This window comes from Elephas maximus, chromosome 22, assembly GCF_024166365.1.
Source record: "Elephas maximus indicus isolate mEleMax1 chromosome 22, mEleMax1 primary haplotype, whole genome shotgun sequence".
Taxonomy (NCBI): Eukaryota; Metazoa; Chordata; class Mammalia; order Proboscidea; family Elephantidae; genus Elephas; species Elephas maximus.
Window position 1 is genome coordinate 806,122 of NC_064840.1, and position 27,380 is coordinate 833,501.

At 51.4% G+C, this 27,380-nt stretch overlaps 2 protein-coding genes across 10 annotated transcripts in view; both read right to left on the reverse strand.

Annotated features, from left to right (window-relative positions):
- Positions 1-50: 50 nt before the first annotated feature.
- LOC126065703 (uncharacterized) lies at positions 51-14,653 on the reverse strand. The gene is made up of 8 exons (XM_049866027.1): positions 14,493-14,653; positions 5,030-5,242; positions 4,629-4,809; positions 2,029-2,149; positions 1,673-1,770; positions 1,486-1,556; positions 1,014-1,118; positions 51-701 (listed from the first exon to the last, which is right to left on the reverse strand). The coding sequence occupies exons 6-8, from the start codon at positions 1,552-1,554 to the stop codon at positions 51-53; spliced, it is 825 nt and encodes a 274-aa protein (XP_049721984.1). The 5' UTR covers positions 1,555-1,556; positions 1,673-1,770; positions 2,029-2,149; positions 4,629-4,809; positions 5,030-5,242; positions 14,493-14,653.
- A 1,781-nt stretch (positions 14,654-16,434) lies between these two features.
- Positions 16,435-27,380, reverse strand: part of EP400 (E1A binding protein p400) — an 87,423-nt gene continuing 76,477 nt past the window's right edge. For 8 of the 9 annotated variants that reach the window (XM_049865316.1, XM_049865318.1, XM_049865314.1 and 5 more), the window contains 6 exons: positions 26,180-26,395; positions 24,116-24,311; positions 23,569-23,693; positions 22,788-22,934; positions 20,452-20,529; positions 16,435-19,697 (listed from right to left, as the gene is read on the reverse strand). In XM_049865316.1, coding sequence (XP_049721273.1) covers positions 19,425-19,697; positions 20,452-20,529; positions 22,788-22,934; positions 23,569-23,693; positions 24,116-24,311; positions 26,180-26,395 — 1,035 coding nt within the window. In that variant the 3' untranslated portion in view covers positions 16,435-19,424. The remainder of the gene's footprint in view (positions 19,698-20,451; positions 20,530-22,787; positions 22,935-23,568; positions 23,694-24,115; positions 24,312-26,179; positions 26,396-27,380) is intronic. The other variant, XM_049865312.1, reaches the window with a different exon arrangement.

Sequence of the window (27,380 nt, forward strand, 5' to 3'; positions counted from 1 at the left end):
TGACTGTCCACATCCGTCAGCCGGGACGACCAGCTCCCATCCCGATCAGGTCATCCGAGACAGGTGACCGCATATCCCACAGTTCTGAAGCAGTGGCCGGAGCACTTGCTCAGAGGGATGGGCTGCTCCCCATGTGAACGGCCATGACGTGGACTGCGCAGTGAGTTCAGCCCCAGCACTGTGAAAGCAGCACCCCAAGCCTTCCCAGGGCAGGAGTGTAAGGAGGGAGCAGAGACCCGCCTGGAGAGGTGGGAGGGACAGAGCAAAGTGCCTGGGACTCCTGAGTGGAGGTGGCTGGGAAGAAGGCCGCGGCCGAGACATTGTGGGAGAAGACTGAGCAGCTGCTGCTTCGTGTGACCTTTAACCGTTACCTGCTGGGAAGCAGGCACCTCCTGCTGCTCAACGGTGTAAGGCATCCTGGCGACCTTCAGGAAGCAAACGGAGGCCGTGGCCTTAGATATGGGCCTCGGGGGTATCTGCCTCTCAGGGTCCGGGCCCGTACTTCTAGCCAGGGGCCTTAGAGAATTAACACAAACCCCCATGCTGGGGTCAGGCACAGAGGTGTGAGAAGCTGCACCTGCATCGGGGTCCATGCAGCCGTGGGGAACAGTGACTTCCTGGGTGTTTACCCAGAAAACACAAAGGTGGGCTTTAGAGGAGAGAGGCACAGGGTGGCTGCTCCACGACAGCTCTTTCCCTTCCTGTGAAGCAAAGATTGAGGGGTGGCCTTATGTTACTGGCAGATCCAACTGCCTGACGCTAAGCCACCCACTGGGGGCTGTCACTGTGGACGCAGCACATATACGTGAACACACCTAACGGAGTAACCCCACAAGAGAACCTCCCCCCAGAGCCTCATGAGGACCCCTGTGGGCTCCACCCAGGGGCAGCTCCAACATCACTGGGCAGCGGTAATCACTGCGGATGCTAACTTGGCCATCTGCCCTGATCAGGGCCTCCCTCCATGAGCGGCCTTGGGACCAGGCTCAACACCCCGGGGCACCTGGCCTTACCTCCTTCCCTGCAGCCCACTGACAGCTTTTTAAACTGGCATTCTCAGGTGTCTTGTTGATATTGGCTTTGAGGAACTCAAGCGCACATTGAAGGAGCCGTAGTGGCTGAAAAGTTAAATGCCCAGCTGCCAACAGAAAGCCTGGCAGTTCAAACCCACTCAGCAGCTCTCGGTGGGAAAAAGATCTCACAATCTGCTCCCATAAAGCTTACAGCCTAGGAAGTCCTGTGGCTGTTCTGCTGTCACATGGAACCGACTCTGACTGACTTCCAACAGCAGTCCACATTGTCAAGGGCAGACGTCCCCATCCAAGCAATCTTGCATAGGGGTCGTTTTAAATATTTTTCTAAAAATGTACATTATACATAAATGACTCCCCTCCCCCCCTTCATGTCTATCTTTTAAAGCAAAATTCTGCAGGAAGAAGGCATCAAACCCTGTGCCCTCATGGCTGCCCACCCATCACGCCTCACCTTGTACAGCCTGGGGCGGGGCCCTGGGTGCCATGAGGCTGGATGGCCGCCTGCTGCTGGAGCTTCCATAGCTGCCACACGGGAAGGGGCTGCGTCACCATGGCTGGGCCTCCTGGAAGGAGGACACGAGGTGGTCCTGGGGCTGGTGGGTTATGAAGGAGCCGTCAAGGGCCTCTGAAGGGATTACCTGTCCTGCACTGCTGTGATGGCAGCCACTCCGAGGGCACAGCAGGTCTGCGTTGTTCATAGGAAGGAAGGCAAAAGGTGCAGATTCTAACTGGACTCCTTAGAAACAAACGTGGCAATGACCGCACACAGATGCTGCCAGGCAGACCCTACTGGCTGCCCCGAGGGCCACAGTGATCCCAGCCACGCTGAAGGGCAGCGCTGGGACCCCAGCAGGGGCCACCACAGCTGCTGGCACGGACACCACGGGGGGCTTCACCAGGGCCGGTTCAGCTGCCAAGGGCGCCATCAGTGCCGGGCCGTGGAGCCGGGGCAGCCCACCCACTGCAGGCGCTGGGCAGTGAGATGGGAACTTACAAGTCAGGCCACCTGATGGTTGAACAGCGCTCTGGGCTGTGGGGGCCATAATCTTGGGGAGCTGGGGGCTGTGCTGCCCTGGTGGCGTGGGCAGCACCATCTGCAGTCTGACCAGCTGCTCCTGTGGCACAGAGAACAGTCATCTGTCTACACCTCAGAGGCACAGACTCTTGTGCAGACCTGATGACTACCTTTTCTGCACACATGCTTTAAAGTGCTCATTGGAAGGTAAGCATCTAATCACGGCACAGACGTCAGAACAGATGTTTTACCCACGACTGACATCGTCCCTAATGTGTCAGTCACCGAGGCAGAGCTGGCCTTTCCTGCCCGTGGCCCTGAGACTGGTACCCCTAACCCCCGAAAGACTGGGTTGTGGGGGTGTGTGGCCCAGGGTGGCCCGAGGTGTCTGGGAACTGCCTGAGCCACAACGCATCAACAGCACAGCGTTACTTCCACTTGATTTTGTGGAATAAAATTCATTCTGACACTTTAATATTAAGCAACAGAGGCTTGAGGGTGGAGTGGCCGCAAATGTAACGTGCGCCGAGCCCTGTGGTTTGCACAGGCCAGTCCCACCCTCAGTGCCCAGCAGTCACCTGCCCTGTCCTCCGTGCTCTGACCTCCAGACGGTCACAGCAGCAGCAAAGGTTCACCACCTTCCAGCATTGAAAGCACCACAACGTCTGTTCGCCACAAGGAACAAAACTGACGCAGTTTCCTGACCTGGGACAACCTCCCCCCAGCTTTCTCCTGGCCCAGGGCTGGCGACACCTGCATGAGCTAATGGCTGCTCGTGGTGGTACCGGAGCAGCTGGAGGTGGGCAGGGGTGAGTGCTTTGCCAGGAAGCTGTGCCCCTGCGGCTGCTGAGAATTCAGCAGCTTAAAGGGGATTCTGGGGGGCACCAGGCCCTTGTTTGATCAGGACGGCGGTCTCAGGTGAGGGTGGTCAGGGACAGAGTTTACGATCATTAAAACAGGTTGGTTCCTATGAAGAACGTAGGCTAACGCTGCTGAGCAGAAAAGGAAAATGGCTTTCAGACTTTATCTGTGGCCTCGGGGTGACGCTCAGAGCCTGCTGGTGTGGAAAGCACCTGATGAGAACCGGTGCTGTGCAGAGCAGACAGGGTGCTCTGAAGCTCCCCCTACAGAGAGCACGGCCCCAGCAAACTCAGCAAGGCCCACATCTGCCCTGCTGTGGCTGCTTTAAGGGCCACTTCGTGAGACCTGAGTGTGGCCCGTGTGCCTAGTTAGGTGCTGGGGGAGATGACCCAGTCTGTCTCGGGTGACACCTTCCATTCGCACCCCGTGGTTACCTGGGGTCCTTGGTGTCACTGTGGACATTGTTGGGGCCTGGGCTGGAGTCAGGCTGGCGGCTGCAGCAGAGGTGGCCATGGCTCCCCCGCCCCCGGAGGAAGCAGGGGTCACCAGCTTGCTAGCCAGTGCTGCTGGGAAGCCACGGGCTTGGGGCCGGGCTTGGGCCACCTGTGGAAGCTGCAACCCCTGAGGCCTTGGAGACAGTAGAGAGGTGAGATCTGCTTCTGAGCAAGATCAGACATTTCTTGCTAGAAGCCTGTCCAGTTTTCTGACAGGGTCCCGGAGGGCACCCATGCGCCATGGGGCCTCCACATGCTGCCTGGGCATTGCCGAGGAGCAGGGCACTTATGCCAGGGCTGTGGGCACGACCGGGGGCTGGAGAGTAGCAGCAGAGACCCCAGGAGCGGCGCTCAGGACACTCCCACTCTACAGTTGCTGAAAAGAAGTCAACATGGGGAGACGGTGAGGCGAGAGCCCTGTCTGCTTACCAGAGCCATGAACCCCACGCTCACCCATTGGGATGCCAGCACCCACAGGCCTGAGTGCTGCAGCCTGTGGGGACATACTGCATCAGATCTGTCACGGCAGCTCAGGGCTGGAGGGCGGCAAGGTGGCTGGCCACAGCTCCACGCTCCACCCCTCCTCATTCATTCGTTATCCGTCCAACACTCCTCGGGTGCCTGCTGCGTGCCGCACGGTTAGGATGTGTCATGAGAGTCCAGGCAGGTGTCACCATGGGCAGGGCAAGACAGACAGAGAGTGGACCTGGGTGGGCAGGTGGAGAGCTGCTTCCTGACATGAGCCTAATGTTGCTGATGCTACAGCCAAGTGAGGGAGGTGGGACAAGGAGCCTGGCTGTGACAGGCACAGGGAGTATATGCAAGCCTGCTGAGGCCTCCCTGTGAGGAACGCCCGGAGCCCGAGGGGACACTTGCAGTAAAGGTGCTGTGCTGATGAGACAGCCACTCCAGCCTCTGTCTGCAGGGGCCCTGTCGTGGCTGTGCCTCCTCCCAGCTGTAAAGGGACAACAACAGGGCTCCTAACGTTAGCCCAGAATTGCTGTGATGGTTCCATGTCACCCCGTGAAGCACCTGCGTGGAGCCTGAACGTAGTGGGTGCTCAGCCACTGTGTGGAGCCACTGTGCATGGAGTGACTCGGTCTGTCTCGCATGCCTGCTCACACACGTGCAGGCAGCTTGCCCAGGCTGCTAAGGACCAGGCCCCAGGACCTGGCCCTGCAGCCGGGAGAGCTCATGCAAGCTGTCCCATGAACAACAGCAAACCTGAGCGAACGTGTCCCCCTCCTGGGGGCCTTGGGAAGGAGCAGGGCCATGCACCAGGGCAGCGGGGCTGGCTACGGGCGTCCCCGCTGTGGGCAGTGACGGCAGCCTGGAGCTGGCTGGTTTGCTGTGGATGTACCCCTGGTGGTGGCGGCTGCTGGGCTCTCTGCTGTTGAGCCAAGGCCTAGAAGAAAACCACAGTATGGGACGTTTTTCTCAATATCACAAGCTACTTTTTTGCAGAAAATAAAAACACAGCTACAGTGTCAGCAATCCGGTCACCCATGTCAGAGCCCTAGGCTGGAGGGAAATGTGGCCAGTGGGGGGCCTGGGGCACCTTTTACATGACCACCTGCTGTGTGCCCACACCAGACCCCAGCTCAGAGTACAGGCTGACACCCCACCTGCTTTGGGGAAATGCTCTGCTCCCAGGGAGGTGACTTGGGTTGGGTGCAGAGGCTGGTCGTAGTTGGTCCCACTGAACACAGAAGCAGCAGCGTAAATACCACCTCCAGGAGGGTCTGCCCTGCAGTCCAGGGGTGGTGGGAACCCAGGCTCAGATCTCTGCTAGCACCAAGGCGTGCTTTGGATCCTTCTGGAAAGGGTTCATGCCAAGCCTGCAACGAAGCACGTTCTGTTACTCGGGCATCACAGTCATGCCATGGAAGCACCCCCCTTCTCCCTTGAGCCTCAAACGCAGGAGGCCCCTCAAGACGCTCAGCAGGGCCTGGCCCTCTCCATCCCACACCACCTCCACCTCCCCAGCGAGGGCCACGGTGCTCAGAGCTGGCACCTCAGAGAGATAAAGATGGTACCAGATGTAAATACAACATTCACAAGTCAACTGTACGTGATTACAAGCAATGCAGCCATTAAAAGGAATCCTTTAAATTCGCTCCTTAATTTGTTGTTTGGAAAACGCACACCTGCCTGTATCAGGTTTGTTTAGCGTGGTGGTTCTCAAGCGTTTTGTCCCACGTCCCTGTTTCATTCTTAGAAAGTGAGAGCCCCAGAGGGCTTTGTCTGCGTGGGTTATGGTTGTCGATGTTACCACGTTAGAGATACGAAGTCACTGGACAAAAACCAGCCTCACACGGCTTTGCAGGAGGGGTATTCCGGCAGGCTTCTCAGGTGCTTCTCTGATACCACACTGGACTTTCCCAAGTGATGGTTTCTTAAAGGATGGCTGCGATGTGGCATCTGAGTCCACGTTAGCGGATGTCTTGTGCTCTTTGTTGGTCTCCTGTGCTTTGGGATGTTGACCCAAGCGTGATGCCACACCACCAGCATGGTCACTGGGAAAGACTGGCTCAGTGACTTAGAGGTCTTCCTGGCAGTGGCACGTTTCATTACAGATCGTCTTAGGGGCATCTCAGGAATGCTGTGAAAACCGCTGGACGCTGCCAACGCCCTCACAGCATACTTGGAAGCCACTAGTTTAATGCAGAAGATATTTAAAACATAACATGCTGAAAAGAATAATGTTTTCTTTCAGCTTTCGATCTGTATTCTTGATCCTTGTAGAGCCTACCGCAGTGCTTCATTTACAGAAGAGACGTAGGTGCTTATCTAGTTAAGAGGGAGCAGCCCACTCAACCTACAGGGATCTGGTGGTTGTACTTCTCTTCCCCGCGATCGTGTGTACCACCTTAAAGTGGCTGGTGTACAGCTGGGTCTGGGAGGCACCTTCACCCTGGGCGTCAAGCTTGCTGGTGTGGAGTGGGCGGCTGCTCGTGGTCTGAAAGGCAGAGGCAGTACACAGGCAGCAGGCTGGGCTCCTGGCTCAGTCCACTTGCGGATATCCACGTCAGTGGTTCTCCACTACCTGGGGGACGCCACCGCACAGCCCAGGGACAAGGGATGCCACCGTGCAGCCAGGGACCAGGGAGGGACACCACTACACAGCCGAGCCCCACCCCAGGTATGCTCACTTCTCTGCTGGAGGCCAGGGGACTGATTCACGCCAATGAGTGCATGTTGAGCCACTTAGATTCAGGGCAGATAGTAATTTATAAGCCAGGGGCAAAAAATACTAACAGAATAAAACACACAAGATATTGTGATAGGAGGTAAACGTAACAATCATAGGGCGATATGAACAAACCCCAAGAGGATTCCCAGGAGAGTGAGCACACTCGCAGCTTGGAAACCTTCTCAGACAGCATCAGGCCAATGGCCTTTTTTTGCAGAAACAGAAATGCCGATCCTTAAATTCTCATGGAACTGCAAGGGGCACCAAAGAGCCAAAGCAATCTTGAAAAAGAACAAACACTTTGCAATTTCAAAATTTAATACAAAGCAATGAGTCGGAATCAACTTGACGGCACTGGGTTTTTTAATACAAAGTAACAGTAATTAAGACTGGTACCAGTATAACAATAAATGGAATAGAACTGAGTCCAGAAATAAACCCATACGTCTGTGGTCAACTGATTTTCAACAAGGGCACCAAGTCCATTCAGTGAAGTAAAGAATAGTCTCTTCAATAAATGAATTGTGTTAGAACAACAATCTTGACAGGCAAAAGGATGGAGCTGCATCCATACGAGAGAACTGCCCCCCACCCCCCGCTGCAGTCGATTCCGACTCAGCGACCCTATAGGACAGAGTAGAACTGCCCCATAGAGTTTCTAAAGTTGTGATCTTTACAGAAGCAGGCTGCTGCATCTTTCTCCTGTGGAGGAACTGGCAGGTTTGAACTGCCAACCTTTTTGTTAGCAACCGAGCACTTTACCACTGAACCACCAGGGGACCCATACCTTACACCATATACGAAAACTAAATCAAAATGGATCAAGGACCTAAATACGAGAAGTAAAACCATAAAACTGTTGGAAGAGCACAAAAGGGTAATGCTTCGGGACCTGGTTTCCTATAATGGATTCTTAGATATGACACTGAAAGCTCGAACAACAAAAGACAAAATAGATAAATTGGACTTCATCAAATAACTTTTGTGCATCAACAGACTTTATCAGCAAAATGAAAAGAACCTATAAAATGGGAGAAAATTTTCTAGAACCATATATCTGACAAGGGTTTAATAACTATATAAAGAACTCCTACATCTCAACAACAAAATGACAGAAACCCAATTAAAAAACAGGAAAAGGACCTGAAAAGACACTGCTACAGAGAAGTTATGAAAATAGCCAATAAGCACATGAAAAGATGCCCAGCATCATTAGTTATTAGGGAAATGCAAGTCAAAACTAGGATGGCTACTATCAAAATCACAGAAAATAACAAGTGTTGGGGAAGATGAGAAACTGGAGCCCTTATCCATTGCTAGTGGGAACGTAAGATGGTGCAGCCACTACGCAGTTTGTTCCTCAAAAAGTTAAACGTAGAATCAGCACGTCGCCCAGCACCTCCACTCCTAGGTATCCATTCAAAAGAACTGAACGCTGGCACTCAAACGTATCTGCACGTGAATGTTCACAGCAGCACTACTCAGGATAGTCAGAAAGTGGAAGCAACCCAAGTGTCCACAGAGGAATAAACGGATAAACAAAATGTAGTCCATCCACACCATGTAATACTCCTCAGCCATAGAGAGACATGAACTCCTGATGCTACAACTTGGAAAGCATCACGCTGAGTGAAGTAAGTCGGACACAAAAGGACAAGCACTGTTACAAGCCCACTTACATGAAATACCTGAAGCAGGCAAATGCAGAGACAAAGTTCATTAGTGGTGATCAGGATGGGATGGGGGAAGGGGGGTCATGATTACTGAAGAGGTACTAGGTTTCTGTTTGGGATGAGGAAAACCTGGAAATAGTATTTAGATGGTAAATAAAATGAATAAATTCCAGGCAAGTCCAATTAAAGGAAGAAATAAAAAATGCTATTTAACCAGTCATAGAACAGATTAAAATAATCAGGAGACTCTACACTAATGTGTAACCCTATGGTGATGACCTTGAATATCTACAGAAACTGGGTAGTTTCTCTGCAAAACCTAAACTAACAAAACTGACACAGAAAAAACAGAAAAAGGTTAATAACCAATAACCACCATTTATTTATTACATAATAATCAGGAAGAAAATTAGAGATCTACCATTTTAAAAACGCTGTAGGGCCAAAGGGTTTTACTCATCTGATCTTTAAAAATTCAGCCTTTAAAAACCAAGTAATTACTATGCTTTTTTAAATCATTCAAGTTCATTGAAAAGATGCAAACCTCTCGAACTCATTTTACAAAATTAACATGATTTAATACCAAAACCTGATAGCAAAGAGATACACTTATAAGAATTTCACACATTTTTTTATGGGAAATTAGTAAACAGAAGCCACCTTGTAGTAAAAGGACTCACTGTCATCAGACGGGAGTGAGTGTGATAAACAACTCAGGGTGAAGCAGGCAGTCATGAAAGGGTTATTAACCATCCCATAATAGTTGCCTTCCAGAAAAGTCTACTCTTGCTACATTTTTGTCACAACCTTTACAGCACCTCACTGTGATTGGTCGAACCCGCAGGTTTCTTGTCTTCTCCTGGCTGGAGGCCTAGGCGCAGGCGCACTGACTCTAAATCTACCTGCTATATGACCTTCCTGGGGTGGCAGGAGCGAGCTGTTGCCATTTTTTTAGGGCTGTGTGCGATATTTTTAGAGCCGTGTGCAAAAACCCATTCAATAAAATTATGCGGACCGTGCACACATCACCAGACTGAAGATCCTCCCCTCACTGTTCATGCATATGTATGTTACTCCCTATAAAAGCGGCAAATCTGCCCTGGTTCAGGGAGCTGGCAGCCTTAGGTCAGGAGACCCTGCCTGCCTCCCAGTTTGCAAACTGTGAATAAACCTTTCTGTTCTTCCAACCCTGCATCTGGCTGACTTCAATTCACCAGTCTGCTTGACAAGAACCTATTAGTTGATGGCTTTAAGGGGACTAGGTCAGGATCGGAAACCCTGGTGGCATAGCGGTTAAGTGCTATGGCTGCTAACCAAAGGGTCGGCAGTTCGAATCCACCAGGCACTCCTTGGAAACTCTATGGGGCAGTTCTACTCTGTCCTATAGGGTTGCTATGAGTCGGAATCGACTCAACGGCACTGGGTTTCGTTTTTTGGGTTTTTAGGTCAGGATCAGGAGACTAGTTACTTCTGTCACCAATCTAAGAGCTAAAAGCCACCAGATGGCAGTAAGATATCTGGTGCCGCAGTGGATAAGTGCTCGGCTGCTAACCAAAAGGTCGGTGGTTTGAACCCATCAGTGGCTCCTGGGGAGAAAGACATGGCAGTCTGCTTCTGTAAAGATGACTGCCTTGGACACCCTACAGGGCAGTTCTGCTTTGTCCTCTAGGGTCAGTATCACTCAGAATCCACTCAAAAGCAATGGGATTGGTTTTTGGTTTTCCTAATGAAAACCCAAAGTAAAATGCATATCAAAGGAAAACTACTTAAATATGACATGTTAAAAAACTAGCTCCCAAAACACAACAGCAAATACTGTGCTCAGTGTTGACGCACACACACTGATTCTCTCAGATCAGGAACAGGCCAGACAAGAGTGTCAGCCACCACCACCCCTAGTTCACACTGCCACAGAGGCTTCAGCTATCACCACTCAAAAAGACAAACTAAACATCAGGGGAAAGACAGGAAGTTCTCTTGATTTACGTACAATACGATTGTATGCCTAGAAGAGATAAGAGGCCAAAAATTATAACAATTTGGCAAAGTGTCTCCAGTGAATATAAATACGTAAAAAAATCAATAACTTTTTCTTAATAGCTTTTCCCCTATCAGCAGTATCAGCAGTAGATAATTGAAATGGAAAAATTATCCCATTCACAACGGCCACAAAAACTATAAAATCTCAATGAGTAAATTTAACCAAAAAAGCAGAGCATAATCCTAAAGAAAATTATACAATCTTATTAAACGACATTTAAAAGACACAAATACATGAAATGATATTCCATGGTCTTGGATAGGAAGACTTATCATAAAATCATGCATCTTCAAAAAGGAGCCTATATGAAGCCAGCATAACCCTGATACCAAAACCAGGTAAAGACACCACAAAAAACGAAAATTACAGACCTATATCCTTCATGAACTGAGATGCAAAAATCCTCAAAATTCTAGCCAATAGAATCCAACAACATATCAAAAAAATAATCCACTGTGACCAAGTGGGATTCATACCAGGTATGCAGGATGCTTTGATGTTAGAAAAACAATTAATGTAATCCACCATATAAATAAAAGACAAGAATCACATGCTCTTATCAATTGATGCAGAAAAGGCATTTGAAAAAGGTCAACACCCATTCATGATAAAAACTCTCAGCAAAACAGGAACAGAAGGAAAATTCCTCAACATAATAAAGGGCATTTATACAAAGCCAACAGCCAATGTCACCCTAAATGGAGAGAGCCTGAAAGCATTCCCATTGAGATCGGGAACCAGAAAAGGATGCCCTTTAACACCACTCTTATTCAACATTGTGCTGGAGGTCCTAGCCAAGGCAATTAGGCTAGATAAGGAAATAAAGGGCATCCAGATTGGCAAGGAAAAAGTAAAAGTATCTCTGTTTGCAAATGACATGATCTTATACACAGAAAACCCTAAAGAAACCTAGTGAAACTAATAATTCAGCAGAAAACCAGGATATAAGATAAACATACAAAAATCAGTTGGATTCCTCTACACCAACTAAAAGAACATCGAAGAGGAAATCACCAAATCAATACCGTTTACAGTAGCCCCCAAGAAGATAAAATACTTAGGAATAAATCTTACCAGAGATGTAAAAGACTTATACAAAGAAAACTACAAAACACTTCTGCAAGAAACCAAGAGAGACCTACATAAGTGGAAAAACATACCTTGCTCATGGATAGGAAGACTTAACATTGTAAAAATGTCTATTCTACCAAAAGCGATCTGTAAATTTAAGGCAATTCCGATCTAAATTCCAAGAACATTTTTTTAATGAGATGGAGAAACAAATCACTAACTTCATATGGAAGGGAAAGAGGCCCTGGATAAGTAAAGTGTTACTGAAAAAGAAGAACAAAGTGGGAGGCCTCACTCTACCTGATTTTAGAACCTATTATACTGCCACAGTAGTCAAAACAGCCTGGTACTGGTACAACAACAGATACATGGACCAATGGAAAAGAATTGAGAATCCAGACATAAATCTAACCACGTATGAGCAGTTGGTATTTGACAAAGCCCCCAAATCAGTTAAATGGGGAAAAGACAGTCTTTTTAACAAATGGTGCTGGCATAACTGGATATCCATCTGCAAAAAAAAAGAAACAGGACCCATATCTCACACCATGCACAAAAACTAACTCAAAATGGATCAAAGACCTAAACATAAAATCTAAAATGATAAAGATCATGGAAGAAAAAATAGGGACAACGTTAGGAGCCCTAACACCTGGCACAAACAGTATACAAAACATTACTAACAATAAAGAAAAAAACTAGATAACTGGGAGGTCCCAAAAATCAAACACCTATGCTCATCCAAAGACTTCACCAAAAGAGTAAAAAGACTACCTACAGACTGGGAAAAAGTTTTTAGCTATGACGTTTCCGATCCGTGCCTGATCTCTAAAATCTACATGATACTGCAAAAACTCAACTGCAAAAAGAGAAATAACCCAATTAAAAAATGGGCAAAAGATATGAATAGACACTTCACTAAAGAAGATATTTAGGTAGCTAACAGATATATGAGGAAATGTTCACGATCATTAGCCATTAGGAAAATGCAAATCAAAACTACAATGAGATTCCATCTCACTCCAACAAGACTGCCATTAATCCAAAAAACACAAAATAATAAATGTTGGACAGATTGTGGAGAGACTGGAACACTTCTACACTGCTGGTGGGAATGTAAAATGGTATAACCACTTTGGAAATCGATTTGGCGCTTCCTTATAAAGGTAGAAATAGAACTACCATACAATCCAGCAATCCCATTCCTTGAAATATATCCTAGAGAAATAAGAGCCTTTACATGAACAGATATATGCACACCCATGTTCACTGCAGCACTGTTTATAATAGCAAAAAGATGGAAGCAACCAAGGTGCCCATCAGTGGATGAATGGATAAATAAATTACGGTATATTCACACAATTGGGTGAATGGATAAATAATGGTATATTCACATAATGGAATACTACATGTCGATAAAGAACAGTGATGAATCTGTGAAATATTTCATAACATGGAGGAATCTGGAAGGCCTGATGCTGAGTGAAATTAGTCAGTTGCACAAGGACAAATATTGTATAAGACCACTATTATAAGTACTCGAGAAATAGTTTAAACAGAGAACAAAACATTCTTTGATGGTTATGAGGAGGGGAGAGAGGGAGGGAGGGAGAGGGGTATTCACTAATTAGATAGTAGATAAGAACTACTTTAGGTGAAGGGAAAGACAGCACATAATACAGCCAAGGTCAGCACAACTGGACTAAACCAAAAGCAAAGAAGTTTCCTGAATAAACTGAATGCTTCGAAGGTCAGCATAGCAGGGGCAGGGGTTTGGGGACCGTGGTTTCAGGGGACATCTAAGTCAATTGGCATAATATAACCTATTAAGAAAACATTCTGCATCCCACTTTGGAGAGTGGCTTCTGGGGTCTTAAGCACTAGCAAGCAGCCATCTAAGATGCATCAATCGGTCTCAATCCACCTGGAGCAAAGGAGAATGAAGAACACCAAAGACACAAGGTAATTACGAGCCCAAGAAACAGAAAGGGCCACATAAACCAGAGACTACATCAGCCTGAGACCAGAAGAACTAGATGGTACCTGGCTACAACCGATGACTGCCCTGACAGGGAACACAACAGAGAACCCCTGAGGGAGCAGGAGAGCAGTGGGATGCAGACCCCAAATTCTTGTAAAAAGACTAGACTTAATGGTGTGACTGAGACTAGAAGGACCCTGGTGGTCATGACCCCCAGACCTTCTGTTAGCCCAGGCCAGGAACCATTCCCAAAGCCAACTCTTCAGACAAGGATTGGACTGGACTATGGGATAGAAAATGGTAACTGGTGAAGAGAGAGCTTCTTGGATCAAGTAGACACTTGAGACTACGCTGGCATCTTCTATCTGGAGGGGAGAGGAGAGGGCAGAAGGGGTCAGATGCTGGCAGAACGCACATGAAAAGAGGGTGGAGGGAAGGAGCGGGCTGTCTCATTAGCAGGAGAGCAATTAGGAGTATATATCAAGGTGTATATAAATTTTTGTATGAGAGTCTGACTTGATTTGTAAACTTTCACTTAAAGCACACACACACACACACACACACACGCACGCCTGTATCAGGACTAAAGAGAACAGAAAGGGAAAAACGGAATTCGTCATTTTTCTAGGAGTCTCTGGGAGGCAAAAATGGTGAAGTGTTCAACGACTAGCTGAAAGGGTGATTGCTGGAACACATCCACAGGTACCTCGAAACAAAGGCCTGGCCATCTACTTCCGAAAAACGAGCCATCACAAACCCTGTGGAGCTCAGTTCTGTTCTGACACACACACACGGAGTCACCAAGAGTCGGAATCCACTGAATGGCACCTAAGAACAACTTACTTCCTAGATGATGTGACTTCTTCCTGCTTGTAACTGGCACTTGCAGGCCTTGGGCGTCTCCGTCCACAAACGCTCGGGGCGTCTAAGGCGCCTGCAGACTCGGTGACAGCAGCTGGGGGCTGGGTCACACGGAGGAAGAGCCTGGACACGCCCGCCCGCAGAGCTCCCGTCACCCGGACAACAGCGCAGGCTCCCCCGGCCCGGCCCGGCCCTCAGCTCGCGGAGTTGCCCGAAAGGCGAGCGGTTCGCTCCCGTGCCCCGTGCAGGCCGCCTGCGTGACGCCCACCTGGGAGCAGGAGCGCCGATCGGCAGAGCGCGGGGGCGGCCCGGGGAGCGCAGGCCGGCGGCGCGGGGCGGAGCGGAGCCGCCACACCGGGCGACAGGCCACCGGGGCCGACGGGGCTGAGGGGACAACGGGGCAAACCCGCGGCCGGGCCGAGGTCTCCACCCGTCAGTGCCGAGGCCGAGCGCGGCGGGGACACGCGGCACCGTCACTCACCGCGGGGGCCGGGCGACTCGTCCCCTCCACCCTCCGCCCGCGGGCTCCGGCCCCGACCAACACCGAGAGCCGGTGCGGCGGCCCCGGGCTGAATCAACCCCGCGCGGCCGCCCGACTTCCGGCGCAGGGGCCACGCGGGCCAATCGGAGCGGGGCAGGCAGGGCGCGGGCCAATCGGGGCGGGCCGGAGAGCAAGGAGGCCGGAAGGGGCGGGTCTCCTGTGCCCCCCCCCCGCCCCGCCGCCGCCGCGAAGTGACACGTGCGCGACTGGGAGTGGACCGGGGGCCGGAGGGGGAGAGGGTCGGGGAGGGGGGGTCCTCGGCCGAGGGTGGGGGGGTCGGCGGGGCCGAGGGTGGGGGGGTCGGCGGGGCCGAGGGTGGGGGGGGTCGGCGGGGCCGAGGGTGGGGGGGTCGGCGGGGCCGAGGGTGGCGGGGTCGGCGGGGCCGAGGGTGGGGGGGTCGGCGGGGCCGAGGGTGGCGGGGTCGGCGGGGCCGAGGGTGGGGGGGTCGGCGGGGCCGAGGCCGGGTGCGCCCTGAGCCCTGAGCCCTGAGCGCCCAGCGCCTGCCCATCCTCCCTGAGCCGCTCTCCCGCCGGGCCAGGGTCAGGTCGGGGCTCTGTACGCGGGGCCGTGTCGCTCAGAGGCCTGTGTTCCCGGGCGTGGCGCGAGCGTCCCTTCTGGCCAAGAGGTGCCAGGCCCTGTCGTCGGAGGGCAGCTCCCAGCAGTCTCATCTGAGCGGCCCCAACCCAGACCTGAAGATGCAGAGATGGGGCCTGGACCCACAGACTGGCAGTGCAGGCCGGGGACAAGGGGCCTGAGAGCTGGCACAGCCTTCATGAGAATGTGCTGACCCACCAACAACTCCTGAGTGCAGGTGCAGGAGAGTGCGTGGACTGGTACCACCTGGCCGAATCCTCACCCACACTGAGGGCACAGATGGGGAAACTGAGGCACCACTTAAGTCATGGCCTGTGGTCACACAGCTGGTACACTGGACCACAGTGAGCCAGGAGCCCTGCCCCTGGAGCCGGCTGAGGCCTTGTGCCCGGGCACTCTGCACTGCCCACCCCATGGAGCCATCACTCCTGCCTGCAGCATCTGTGTCCTGGGTGTCAGAGGATGACAGGGAAAGCCCAGAGCTGCAGGACATTACCCACAGCTCCATTTCAGTGGGGAAGGAAATGCACCAAAAATTAACCATGGTTTTCCTGGGGCTGCGGGAGGGGGGACAACGACGCACTACTTTTTATAATGTATGCATTTTTTATATAGACATGCATCCTTTTTGTGATCAGAAACTTTAAAAAACAAAAGGGTGCAAAAGAAATGAGAAGCAAAGGACTGCCAGATCACCTAGTTAAAAGTTTTAAATTGAGAGTGTCTGCCTGTCTTAGGGTGTCCCTGCACACCTAGTCTAGGTGTCACCACACAGACACCAGGCAGAGCATGAAGACGGCACCTACCGGCTCTTTTCTCCTCTCCTTCGTCCTCATGGGACTCCGCGGGACCCAGGCGTGGTTCTTGTTTTGTGGAAGCCGCAACCATCCTGGAAAACCTCTGCTCGCTCTTGTTCCTTCTACAGCTGTGGGTGGGAAAGCAGGAAGGAAACCCTCCCCTCCCACAGTACTTGTCTGAAGAGTCTTCATCTTGTTTTTCTTCAGAAAAATGAAATCAGCACATCTGGCATCTTTACCTTAAATGCTAGTTTTCCATGGAAGGCAAAACCAGGAGGTATATAAAAGGTCATTTTATTATACCTTTGTGGTAGGACGCCAGTGCCCTTTAAAATCCTACTACTCAAGTACAAATGCTGATGTTTACAAAGTATTTACAATTTCAGTCTTGTTCATTTATATTTTAAAACAACAGCTATCTGGATACAGGAGTTAACGACGACAAAAAGACTGCAGAAAGGAAAACCTCTGCCTACCAGACCGCAAACCTGAAGGCATAGTGGATACAGCCACCTGCTTCCCACAGAGCATTTTCTAACAGACTGGCCATAATTAAAAGAAATGTCTCTCTTTTCATTGAACAATCAGTGGGTTAACTGTTTCCACGGAGGCCAACTGAAGCAGAGGCTGACAGTGGTTTCGCTGCTGTGTTGGTTTTATGTGCTCTTTCTCTGAATCATTAACGTATTGGTATGAATCTTGATTAGCAAGTAATACAGAATTTTGCTAACAATAATGATCCAAGAGGGCCTAGACAAGAGCTTCCTAAACTCATCCTTAATTCTTAAACTTGGAAAGGGTAACCTTCAAAACATAAAGCCAAGGAAACTATATACTGGAAGGAATTTTTTACTATATCAAATACTACTCAGGTCAGTGGTAACATCTAAATGTTACTAAATCAAGTGACATTAAGTACAAATATTTTCTGTTCCATATTGTGCATGGGGGAATTGCTGAAGAAAACACACTTCGGACACAACAGTCTTGCTCACACCGATAAGGGACAGGAATTCCACACTGCGAAAATTCGGAATCCCAGCTCTGTTTAGAAAGCTTTCTAGAGATGCTTCTAAATTCTCTTCTAGCGTCCTAGATCAACAGAGGACCTTTATTTAGGCAGATATGTCTAGTACATTCTAAAATCAGCACACTCAAAATGGTCTTATCGTTTAGAGAAGACCACCAACCTACATGCAGGACAAAGAATAGACGGGGGTGCGAGCGAAGGCAAGCTGAGGTGAGGGTGGCTGTGCACCTGGCTCTGCATGTGGGAGGGCGAAGCCAGCAGATCTGGGCCCCTGACCACAGGCACAAAGAGCCCTTGGCCCCACCACACCAGGCCACCACAGGCACAGAGAGCCTGCGGCCCCACCACGCCGGGCCAGGACAGACACCACCAGCACAGACAGCCCGTGGCCCCACCACGCCAGGCCAGGACAGACACCACAGGTACAGAGAGCCCACGGCCCCACCAAGCAGGGCCACCACAGGCATAGAGAGCCCGTGGCCCCATCATGCCGGGCCAGGATAGACACCACAGGCAGAGAGAGCCCGCGGCCCCACCACGCAGGGCCACCACAGGCACAGAGACCCCGCGGCCCCACCACGCCAGGCCAGGACAGACAGGCTTTACTGTGAGAAAGAGGCTGTGCTGCTGTTTTGATATTGTCATTTAACTAAACTGTTTTATCTTTCCTTTTTTTCAAAGCTTGATTTTTACTTTTTTCCACATCTCTCATCAAGAGCTCACTGGATGTTGCTGTACTGCCGTCTGCAGACATGTGCCGACTGACAGGGTAAGAAGCTGGAGGACAGACAGCTGCCTTGATGTCACCAGGAATGACAGAACGGGGAGAGCACACTTCTGTCCACAGAAATCATCAGCCTTTACATATGCCAGAACTGAGTCTTAGCACACAAAAACTTAGGCTGATTTCCTGGCCCAAACAACTTGCAACCATCAACAACCTGCCACGGCGAGAACCGTCATACATAGTTCACTTTGGGTTTTGGTGAAAAACTTTCAGGTGAGAAGACATCGCCTACTATCAAAACCACTTACTTGCATTTGTTATCTTGTTTAAAAAAAAAAAAAAACCAGCACACAGCAAGCTTCCTTTTCCCTTCCATGGCACACCTTCCCAGGACTGTCACTAGGGCTCTCTCCTTTACTGGCACACCCAAAAGTGAGTAGACTTGTTCAGGTAGGAGACCCTGGTCAATCAAACGTGAGGGCGAGCCAGGCCCCTTGCCTTGAAATACCAGTGTTGTCATTTGCAAGTGTGTTCACAGTTGTGCTACAAATCTGTGAAAGCATACTGAGCCCACTTCTGTGTAACCAAATTCGTAAATAAGCCGCCTTGTAAAAGACCCTTCTCTCCAGGTGAGACCTAGGGGCTATGCAAGCAAGAGGAGCCTGTGACAAACCTGTCTCTGCCTGATGCCCCCCATGTCCACTGCCCAGGTGGCAAAGTAACACAGCAGCGTAAATACTGCGTGGTACGCGAGTGTCACGAAGGCCTGGAGCCATGTCAGCAGTCCATGCTGGAGCTGCAGCATGACCGTGCTTACCAGGTTCCATCACAGAGGCCCTTCAAGTGGCCACACACCACTGGAAGGGGTAGGGGGGCAGGGGTACACTGGCACTCTTTGGAATGGAAGTTCAAACACAGGCCACTGACCTTGAACCCAGGTGGGGGCATGTCATGAATGTGCTCAGATGGGCATCAGTCCCAAACATTCCTGGCAATAGTGAACACAAGTCCTATTCTAGGGGAAGAGGAAAACCCCAGTGGCTTTCTTTGGAATGAAATCCTCTCAGGACCACGATGTGTCCTTTGGGCACGTAAGGACACAGCATGCGGACACCGAGACCGTGGTGTAGCTTAAGACTCGACGCACGTCCCACACTGCCACGGTCATGTGCAAACACTGTACATGAACAGACATTCTGAATGGTGGAAAAATGAAACATTTAAATGCTTTTTAAAAATCGCCACTGTCACTTTTTCAATCAGTCACATAATACAGCAAGGCGGCACTCAACGGTCATGTTCTTGAGTGCAGGACGTGTTTTAACAAGATGACCACATGGTCCTGTCTCAGTTACAGCCATCCGAGTGCCGGGTACCTTACATGACACTGTCCCGGATTCAGACCAGCTGGACGGTTTCCGTGAGGCGGCAGACTTGTGCTCTGGATGGTGAGGCGTCCAGGGCAGTCTGCTCTCAGCTGCAGCTGGAGCCTGGAGGCCGTGTCCGCCCGCTTACTGGCACGGGGGCTTGGTGGGGGTCTTCAGCCTGACAGCAGGCACTCGCATCTGCAGTTTGGGCTGCTGACTCGGGCTGTCGGAGCTTGCCGGCCCCTGTGCTGGGTGCGGGACCCCAGGGCTCTGAAGCTGGGTGGAAGCCGTGGTCACCACTTGCTGCTGCGTGAGCTTCTGCTGTACCACCTGGGCCGTGGCCGTCACTGCAGGGATCATCTGGACCTGCTGGCCAGCTGCAGTTGCCTGCGTGAGCGTCACTGTCTGTGGAGAGGCCTGCATTGGAGGAGACACGTGATCTAAAACCCGCAGACAGAGCAACCCCCATGCACAACATCCTCTGGGCCAAGTATGCTTTTGTAAAACGTAAAAACCACGACACCAGGATATGACCTCTGGCTTCCAAGCGAACCAAAGCAGAAAGTCAGAACAAGCTGTTGTTGGGTTCTGACTAAAAGCGATGTGTCTGGGAAAAGGTAAGGGTGGGATCGAGGGACTTATTTTTGTTGTTGTTATAAAGCTTCTAATATGTTTGGTTCCTTGAAAAGTAAAACCAGTGTGACCTTGAGCTAAATAAAACGTTGCTTGTCCATGGCCACACCCTGTAGTCATAAACAAGGACAGTATGAGCCTGAGATGCCATGTGGTTGTCAAGGCCATCACTGCCCCTCCAAGCATGTCCTTCACTTCTGCATCCCCCCAACTCAAGCATGGAGCCCTGGGCTGGGAGGACATACCCGAGAGGGCTGGCTGAACAGATGATCCTGGACATGAACAGAAGAGAAGCTCCTTCAGCACACTGACAAAGGGTGTGAACACGTATGGGTTTGCAGGATTTTCCTACTCTCCTGAGGCTAACAAGCTTTCCCCAAAGTTAACCTTTTCTGCATTGAAAGTGATCCTCTAAAATTCTATTTTCTGAGGATGAAAACCAAGAATTCTCATAAAACGGCAAGCTGAAATTTTTAAAACAGTGCACATGGGCACCGGAACTGTGAGCTCCCTCCATGGCTGTGTCCCCAGACCCTACCTGCTGGGACGCGGGGGTGACCTGCTGGATGCTGGCCACAGTTGTTTGCTGCTGGACAACTTGGGGAAGTTTTGCAACCTTTGACAAAAGAGAAAAATCCAAATGTAGCATTCCGAAGAGAGTGCACGCAAAAAGAGGGGACGTTCTTCCTTTCCCTTCTTGGTTCTTTATGCAGAAAGCCAACGACCAGATGACACAGCAGAGCCCTCCACAAACGGCCGCACAGAGCAGTGGCAGAGCAGGCATCTCTCCACCTCGAACACGGACAAGGCCGACTTCCTCATCAGTGATCACGCGTAACGTGAGGTTTATTTTATAGTTTTACAAAAGGCATCACACAGAACGCAGTACAGAAAGACAAAGAAATAGAAAACGTAAATGACGTTAAGAGACGGAGTAGAGAACACAGGGCAGAGGCAACATGGACACAAGCCATGGCTGATGGGAGAGGTCAATTCCAGATGCCGACAGATCCACGCTCGGTATATCATAGCGGAACTGCACGACGTGAAGACGAGCAAGGTGCCTTAAAGGGCACAAAGGGAAAAGATGTCCTCCAAGGCAGAGACACATTAGACTACATGTGACATCCCATTGCCAACAAAGGGACCCAGAACACAGGAACGGTGCTTCACAGTGCACTAAGAAAACAAACATCTGTCTAGAGTACGATGCCAAGCTACGTGCCTTTCACAAGTAACAGTGAAAAAGAGGCATTTTTCAAACACTGGAGGTGATTCCAAAGAATAAGTGTCAAGCAGAGTGAAAATGACCTCAGGTGAAAACTCGAAGACGGGAAGGGTCAGGGTTACACCCAGGACAGCGGCAGGATGTATGCCGAGGAGTCAAGGGGCCCACGTGTGAACAACAAGACCCTGTTCAAGAAGAGGGCAGACAATGGCAACCTTAACTCCTTGAGAAGCTTGGTATGCGTGTGGAGGTTAACCGTGAAGAAAGAGAAAGAGGTAGTATACTTTCCAAACTAGAAAAGGCGGGGAATAAAAAGAGAAAAAAAGAAACACCCCAAAAAAGGCAAGGAAGGAGAGCAGCAAAGAAAAAACACAGCAAGCAGGATGAACAGCCCAGACAAAAGGGGAGCTAAAAACCCAAGTACATCAGCACTTAGAGTAAATAGACAAGTGTTTGAGGTAAAACACAAAGGTGGATGGACGTGACAGCAGCAGCAGCAGCAGCCCGCCTCCATGCCACACGTGAAGAGCCCATGGGACACCAGGTTCAGAATGGCTGCACGCAAGAGGCAAGGGCAGTGCTGGCACCAAGCTGCAGAGACCACAGCCCCGGGCAGAAGAACAGAGCACAGCCGTGAATGACAGATGGCAGATCAGTGGGCACAGGGACTTCAGTGAACGGTGCTGACAAATCCAGGTACCCAGAGGGAAAAGTTAAATTGAACCCCTACGTTTATATCATAAACACTGTCAACTCCAGGAGGACCACAGACCCAGCTGTCAAAGCATTAGAAGAATAACGCCCGACCTGTCGGCAGGGTTCCTTCAACACTGTTATTCAGAAACGGCAAGGCTGATAAGCTCCAGTACAGTACCCTTAAGAACTTCTATGCATCAAAAGACACCCATAAAGTAAAAGATGAGCCACAAAGCAGGAGGAGGTGAAGCCAAACACCAGGATATGGACACAAATCGGGACAGGCTTGCGTGCGCACCACCCACAAGAGCCCTGAGAGTGCAGGAAGGGCTGCAGTCACAGGGTCCCAGAGAAGCTCAGTCGGGGCCAGAAAGCTACACCATTGCACATGCTCCAGGTCAGAGAGGACTAAGCAGTCTGGCTCGCTGGCGAGGGTCTGGGGCAGGGGGAACACTGGCCCTGCAGGCTAGCACACAGCGGCATCACCGCTGTGGAGACGGTGAACGTGCACTGCCCACAGCCCAGCACCACCAGGGGACAGGAAAAAGCTGCCTGGTGCCGTGTTGGAGGAGGCCAAACACTGGGAACATCCCACTGCCACCACCAGCAGAGGGAAAACTGTCCATAAGGTGAAATGACAAGTGCAGACACCCGAGGAACCTCACAAGCACGTGCGGGGAAAGCGGCAAGTCACAGAGGCCACGTGTGGCATGACTGCAACATTCGCTTTATCAACAGAGATGGTGAAGCCACAGGAAAAGCAGGTGAGTCACATAGGTCGGGACAGGTGAGTCACACAGGTCAGGACAAGATGTGGGCAGGTGCACGCACAGGTCTCCAGCAGTGGCAGCCAGCAGGAGATTACAGAGCGTCCGTGGTATCACTGCTCCTATGTGTGTGCTGGGTAACGGAAGGCTTACACTAGCCGTAGCCCCAGCAAGCACACTCACTTGGATCTGTGTCTGCACCTGCTGAGTCCCTGCCAGCTTTGGGGCCTGGGAGATGGGCGTCGTGAGAAACTGGGTCTTCAGTGCTGGCTGGGTGGCATAGGTCACCTTCTGCTGCTGGCCTTGTGCAGCCATCTGCTGTGCAGTTATCTGAGGAGAGAGACCACAGGTATAAGCCCAGGCAGGACACCTGTGACACCGGCTGCCTCTGGAGGACCTCCATCTCAGGGAGCAGAATTGGCTAAGAAAAGGTTTGCAGATCAGATTTTTCTAGTCGGCCATTTCTTCTAACCCTAACCCTTTCCACTGCCCTCCCTTCTCACTAGTCCTCACGTCCCTCCTCTCCTCCAACAAGCAGACCCTCACCTGACTCCAGGCTCAGCAGTGCCTGGCTGGGCCCATCCCATCATCATCAGGAACCAGGCAGGTGACCATCACAACCTGAACCCGCTGCCCTTCCAGGTCAGGCACTCCCAGACCTTCTGCCACCCCCCCAGGCCTTGGAGCAGAGGGGCTTCCTCCGGGCCACGCTCGCAGGCCACCATCACAGCGTGTGCACGTGAAATAAGAAAACACATACACATGGCACACTGGCAGTTCCACTCGCGAGCCCCCAGCCTTGGGACACCCAGCATGCAGAGCGGAGTTCCCGGCCCCAAGTCCGACGCCGGGTTCCACTAAACCACTGTCTCCTGTGGAGCACGTGCCTGATCTGGGCAAGCTGTCCTGACTTGGGCGGCACGGAGATGCATCATGCAGCCCACATCCCAGGAGAGCCACGTACCTTCTGCTGGACAGCGGCCGGACCCTGCACACCCTGCGGCTGGATGGCCTTCTGCTGCTGCACGGCCTGCTGCTTGAGCTTTAGCAGCTGCTGCACATGGACGGGCTGCGCCACCACGGTCTGCCCTGCAAACACCAAGGACGCCATCAGTCATAGCCCTACGGTGACGACGTGTGCAGCTGACTGCTTTCTGCACAGACATGCAAGAGAGGGCAGCTGTGAGGAAACAAGCACAGCCATCCCCTGGTCCACCTAAGCTATGTCTGTGTCCATCTGGGATGTCTACGTAAACATCTGGCAGATTCGGAACGGCTAACAGTGAAACTGGTGGGCGAAACGTGGACTCGGAAATCTTGGAGAGACATTTGGGCTAAACTACAACATGCACACATGAAATGCATCTTAGACACAGAGTCTGCCAGGAAAGGTTTACAAAGCACTGCTTCAAAACGGGAGTGGCGGCCACCCAGCTACTGCATGCCACACAGGATGCAGGGTGCGGGGTGCAGGGTGCAGGGTGCAGGGCAGGGTGCACGCCCACCATCACCTGCTGCTTTCTGTGGCTGCCCAATTGCCACGCTGATCCCGGCTACGTTCATGGGCAGTGTTGTGACCCCTGGCGAGGAGACCACGGCCGCCGGCACCGACACCACTGGGGGCTTGGCCAGGGCCACCTGTGCCGTCGGGGGTGTCTGGGCTTGCATCTGCCCCTGGGCTTGCAGCTGAGAGGTGGGCACCCGGGTCTGCAAAAGAAAGCCACGGGTGAGCCCAAGAAAGGCAGAATGCTGCGCACTGTCACGTTAAGTCTCCTCACAAGAGGCCAGGTGAGAGAACCCGGATAGACCAAGCAGAAGGGTGGCGTCACGCTAACACAGGCTTCGTGATTTGCACACGGAGGGAAAAGGGTGTCCTTGTAGGTCCACCTTCTTCCTAACACCTACCAGCTACCAAGGCGGAGCACCCGCGGTATTCAGACACAGGAGCCGAACAACAACTTCGGCCAGAGTTCAGATTTAACGAGCCCATACAATTCTCATCTCAGGCACCGTCTTCTCCCACCAGTCTCTGGGCCATTTTTTCTAGGGAATCTCCCACTTCCCATTCCTTCAGCTACCCCTACGGGTCAGCCCACTCCCCACTTGGAGGCCTTAACCTCCCACCGGAACGTCAGCCCCTGGACACTGCCACCCTCCACTGAGTTATCACGCTACTACCAAGCACTTTGATTTCATGTTGCGTTTTTAAAAAGTAAAGTGGAAACAGGTCTATTTTTACACATATAAAACCCAGATAACCCAAGAAAATACAAAGAAGAAAGTAAAAATCACTCACAATCCTAATACCACTCATACACAAATGTTAAAATTGCTAGCTGACCTTCTGGACCTTGTTCTTACCTGTGTGGATTGCTGCGAAAAATGTAAAAAGGGATGAAATTAAAAGTGCTGTTATCTGTGTCTCTTCCCTTTACAGGAACAGTCAAGCTACACAGAACTACAACCGTTCTTCAAAGCTACTTTATGTCCCACTGCTTGGATGTCCCCTAACGCGCTTGCTTTGGACGTTTCAGTTTCGTCTACCCTCCTGCAGCAAATGAGCATGTGCATTTGCTGCTTTGTCCTCTCATGCCTTCAGGACACACCAGAAACAGGACTGTTGGGTTCTGCGTTTTTATAGCTGGATCACCAAAAGCCCCTCCCAACAGGTTAACTACTCCAGTCTGACGGATGTATTTGGAGGTGATACATCCCCCACCCTCTGGCCAGTACTAGGGGCCACCGCTTTTCCTGCTGCTATACACGCTTTGTGCGCTCTGGTGGAGTCACTTTAGTTCTCTGTGGAGAGCTGGCCCTCGCCAGGGGGCTCAGGGGCTCAAGCCACACCGTGGAGCCTGACCTGGCCCCTACCAGGGGGCTTGGGGGCTCAAGCCTGAGCCAGCCCCACAGTGCAGCTGCCTGTAGCTGCCAACAGTGGGGCTTCGGCAGACACAAGCTTCTCCACCTGAGATGTGGAGTGAGTACTTAGCACCAGCACCCACCACAGTGGGTCTGTGACGAATGTGGCACGCTCATGGCAGTGGATGAGAGTGAGACACTCTGTAAACTGGCATCACCCGTGACAGGGCTGGCACACAACACCCCGTGCTAGTACGGTGGGGCACAGTCTTTCAAGCCCCCTCTCACCTGGTTACCATTCCTTTCTTCAAGCGCCAAAGGCCCCTGTTGCCCACACAATGCAGCTATCTCTGAGCCACTCTTGGCAGTCCAACCCCTGGTCAGCCCACCTGGCTCACGCCCACCTGCAAGGCCCCTGTGCAGGCCCTCTGCTCCTCCACACAGGTCCTGTAAGGTCAGAACCCGCCCAGCATCCAGCACCCATGACACCTGGATGCTGCTCTGCACCCTTACCCTCCAGGAATCTCAGCTCTCTTCACAGCCTAGCTCCCTCCCCGCCCCCTCCAACGTCCAGTAGGCTGTGCGACTCTATCAACACTGCGATGCATTACGTGTAGTCAGTTATGATACTTGACAGAGTCCAGAGCAGACCTAGCACCCAATTAAAGTAAAACAGATGTCGCTTCTGAAAAACAAACGCACAAGCTGGAACTTACAAGTCGGGCCACCTGGAGGTTGGCCACAGTGGTGCCCGTGAGCAGTGCCCCGGGCCGCGGGGCCGTGACCGTGGTGATCTGGGAGCTCTGCTGCTGCGCGGGCTGTGCGGGCTGTGCCTGCACCTGGGGTGCGGGCGCCGGGGGCCCTGGCTGGGCCTGCGGAGGTGCCTGCTGGGGCAGCTGTAGCTTCTGCTTCTGCATCTTGATCAGGTGTTCCTAGAACCCACAGAGGGAATCTTCTCATCAGTATCAGCTACATTCCATCACGTATGTAAAACGCTGTTCCCGTACCCAGTAAATACCAGAGTAACCAGCTGCTAACACGTACTGCCAGCCATCCTCCAGGGCCGGGCCAACATTTTTAAACCACTTACTTAAAATGGCACAGTGTCAGGGAAAACCTGACAGTGACTTTAACGGATCAGTAAAGCTCCTGGCCAAGGATCTAGGCCCTTCTCTCTCACAATCGGGTCAATTTAAATCTGTACGATCATGGAATTTTTTGGAAGCCTTAAAATCACGGTTCTTCCTGATATTTTAAGTGTATTGTAAGATGTGTGTAAGCCTCCAGTATGTTATTCCCACAGTCTCCAAACGATTTAGAAATCAGTGCCACAACTATGTCAAAACATCATGCTCTCAAGTTAGTTTCAAAAAATACTAAAAAACATGCTTTTTTATTTTTTAGAGAAGTTACACTGAGTCGTTTGTGACTATTAGGTCTCTTTTAAAACGCTGTAAGCGACAACGCTGGGAGCTGATTTGCTGGGGAGCAGGAGTGAGGAACAGGGGCCAGGCAGTGAGAGGGTGAGCACAGCGCTGGCTGCCGGAACAGGGCGAGACGCGGCACCTGAGGCAGACTGTCTTAGGTGACAAAGAAAGACCGCTCTGTGTGCGTGCACACGAGAGCATGTGTGTGCAAGTGTGTGTCTGCACACGTGTACGTGAAGGAGGATCAAACACTAGCTTCATTTACTTGACAACTCCACCTCTGCTACGCCAGATCCTAGATCTTGGGCCCCATAACTCTCTAAGTTAGCAGTGTCCAGCAGAGCTTCCTGCGATGATGGATGTTCTAGTTCTGTGCTCTCCCGTACGGCAGCCTTAGCCCCGTGCAGCCCCGTGCAGCCCCGTGTAGCCACGAGCGGCCCCGTGCAGCCCCGTGTAGCCACGAGCGGCCCCGTGCGGCCACGAGCGGCCC

Excerpts from the sequence above, each read along its gene's own strand:
- LOC126065703 (XM_049866027.1), bottom strand. The coding sequence starts at position 1,554 with ATGGAAGCTCCAGCAGCAGGCGGCCATCCAGCCTCATGGCACCCAGGG. Across the intron at positions 1,119-1,485 it reads CCCGCCCCAGGCTGTACAAG|CCACTACGGCTCCTTCAATG; the intron begins GTGAGGCGTGAT and ends TTAACTTTTCAG. Across the intron at positions 702-1,013 it reads AGTGGGCTGCAGGGAAGGAG|GAAGGGAAAGAGCTGTCGTG; the intron begins GTAAGGCCAGGT and ends TTTGCTTCACAG.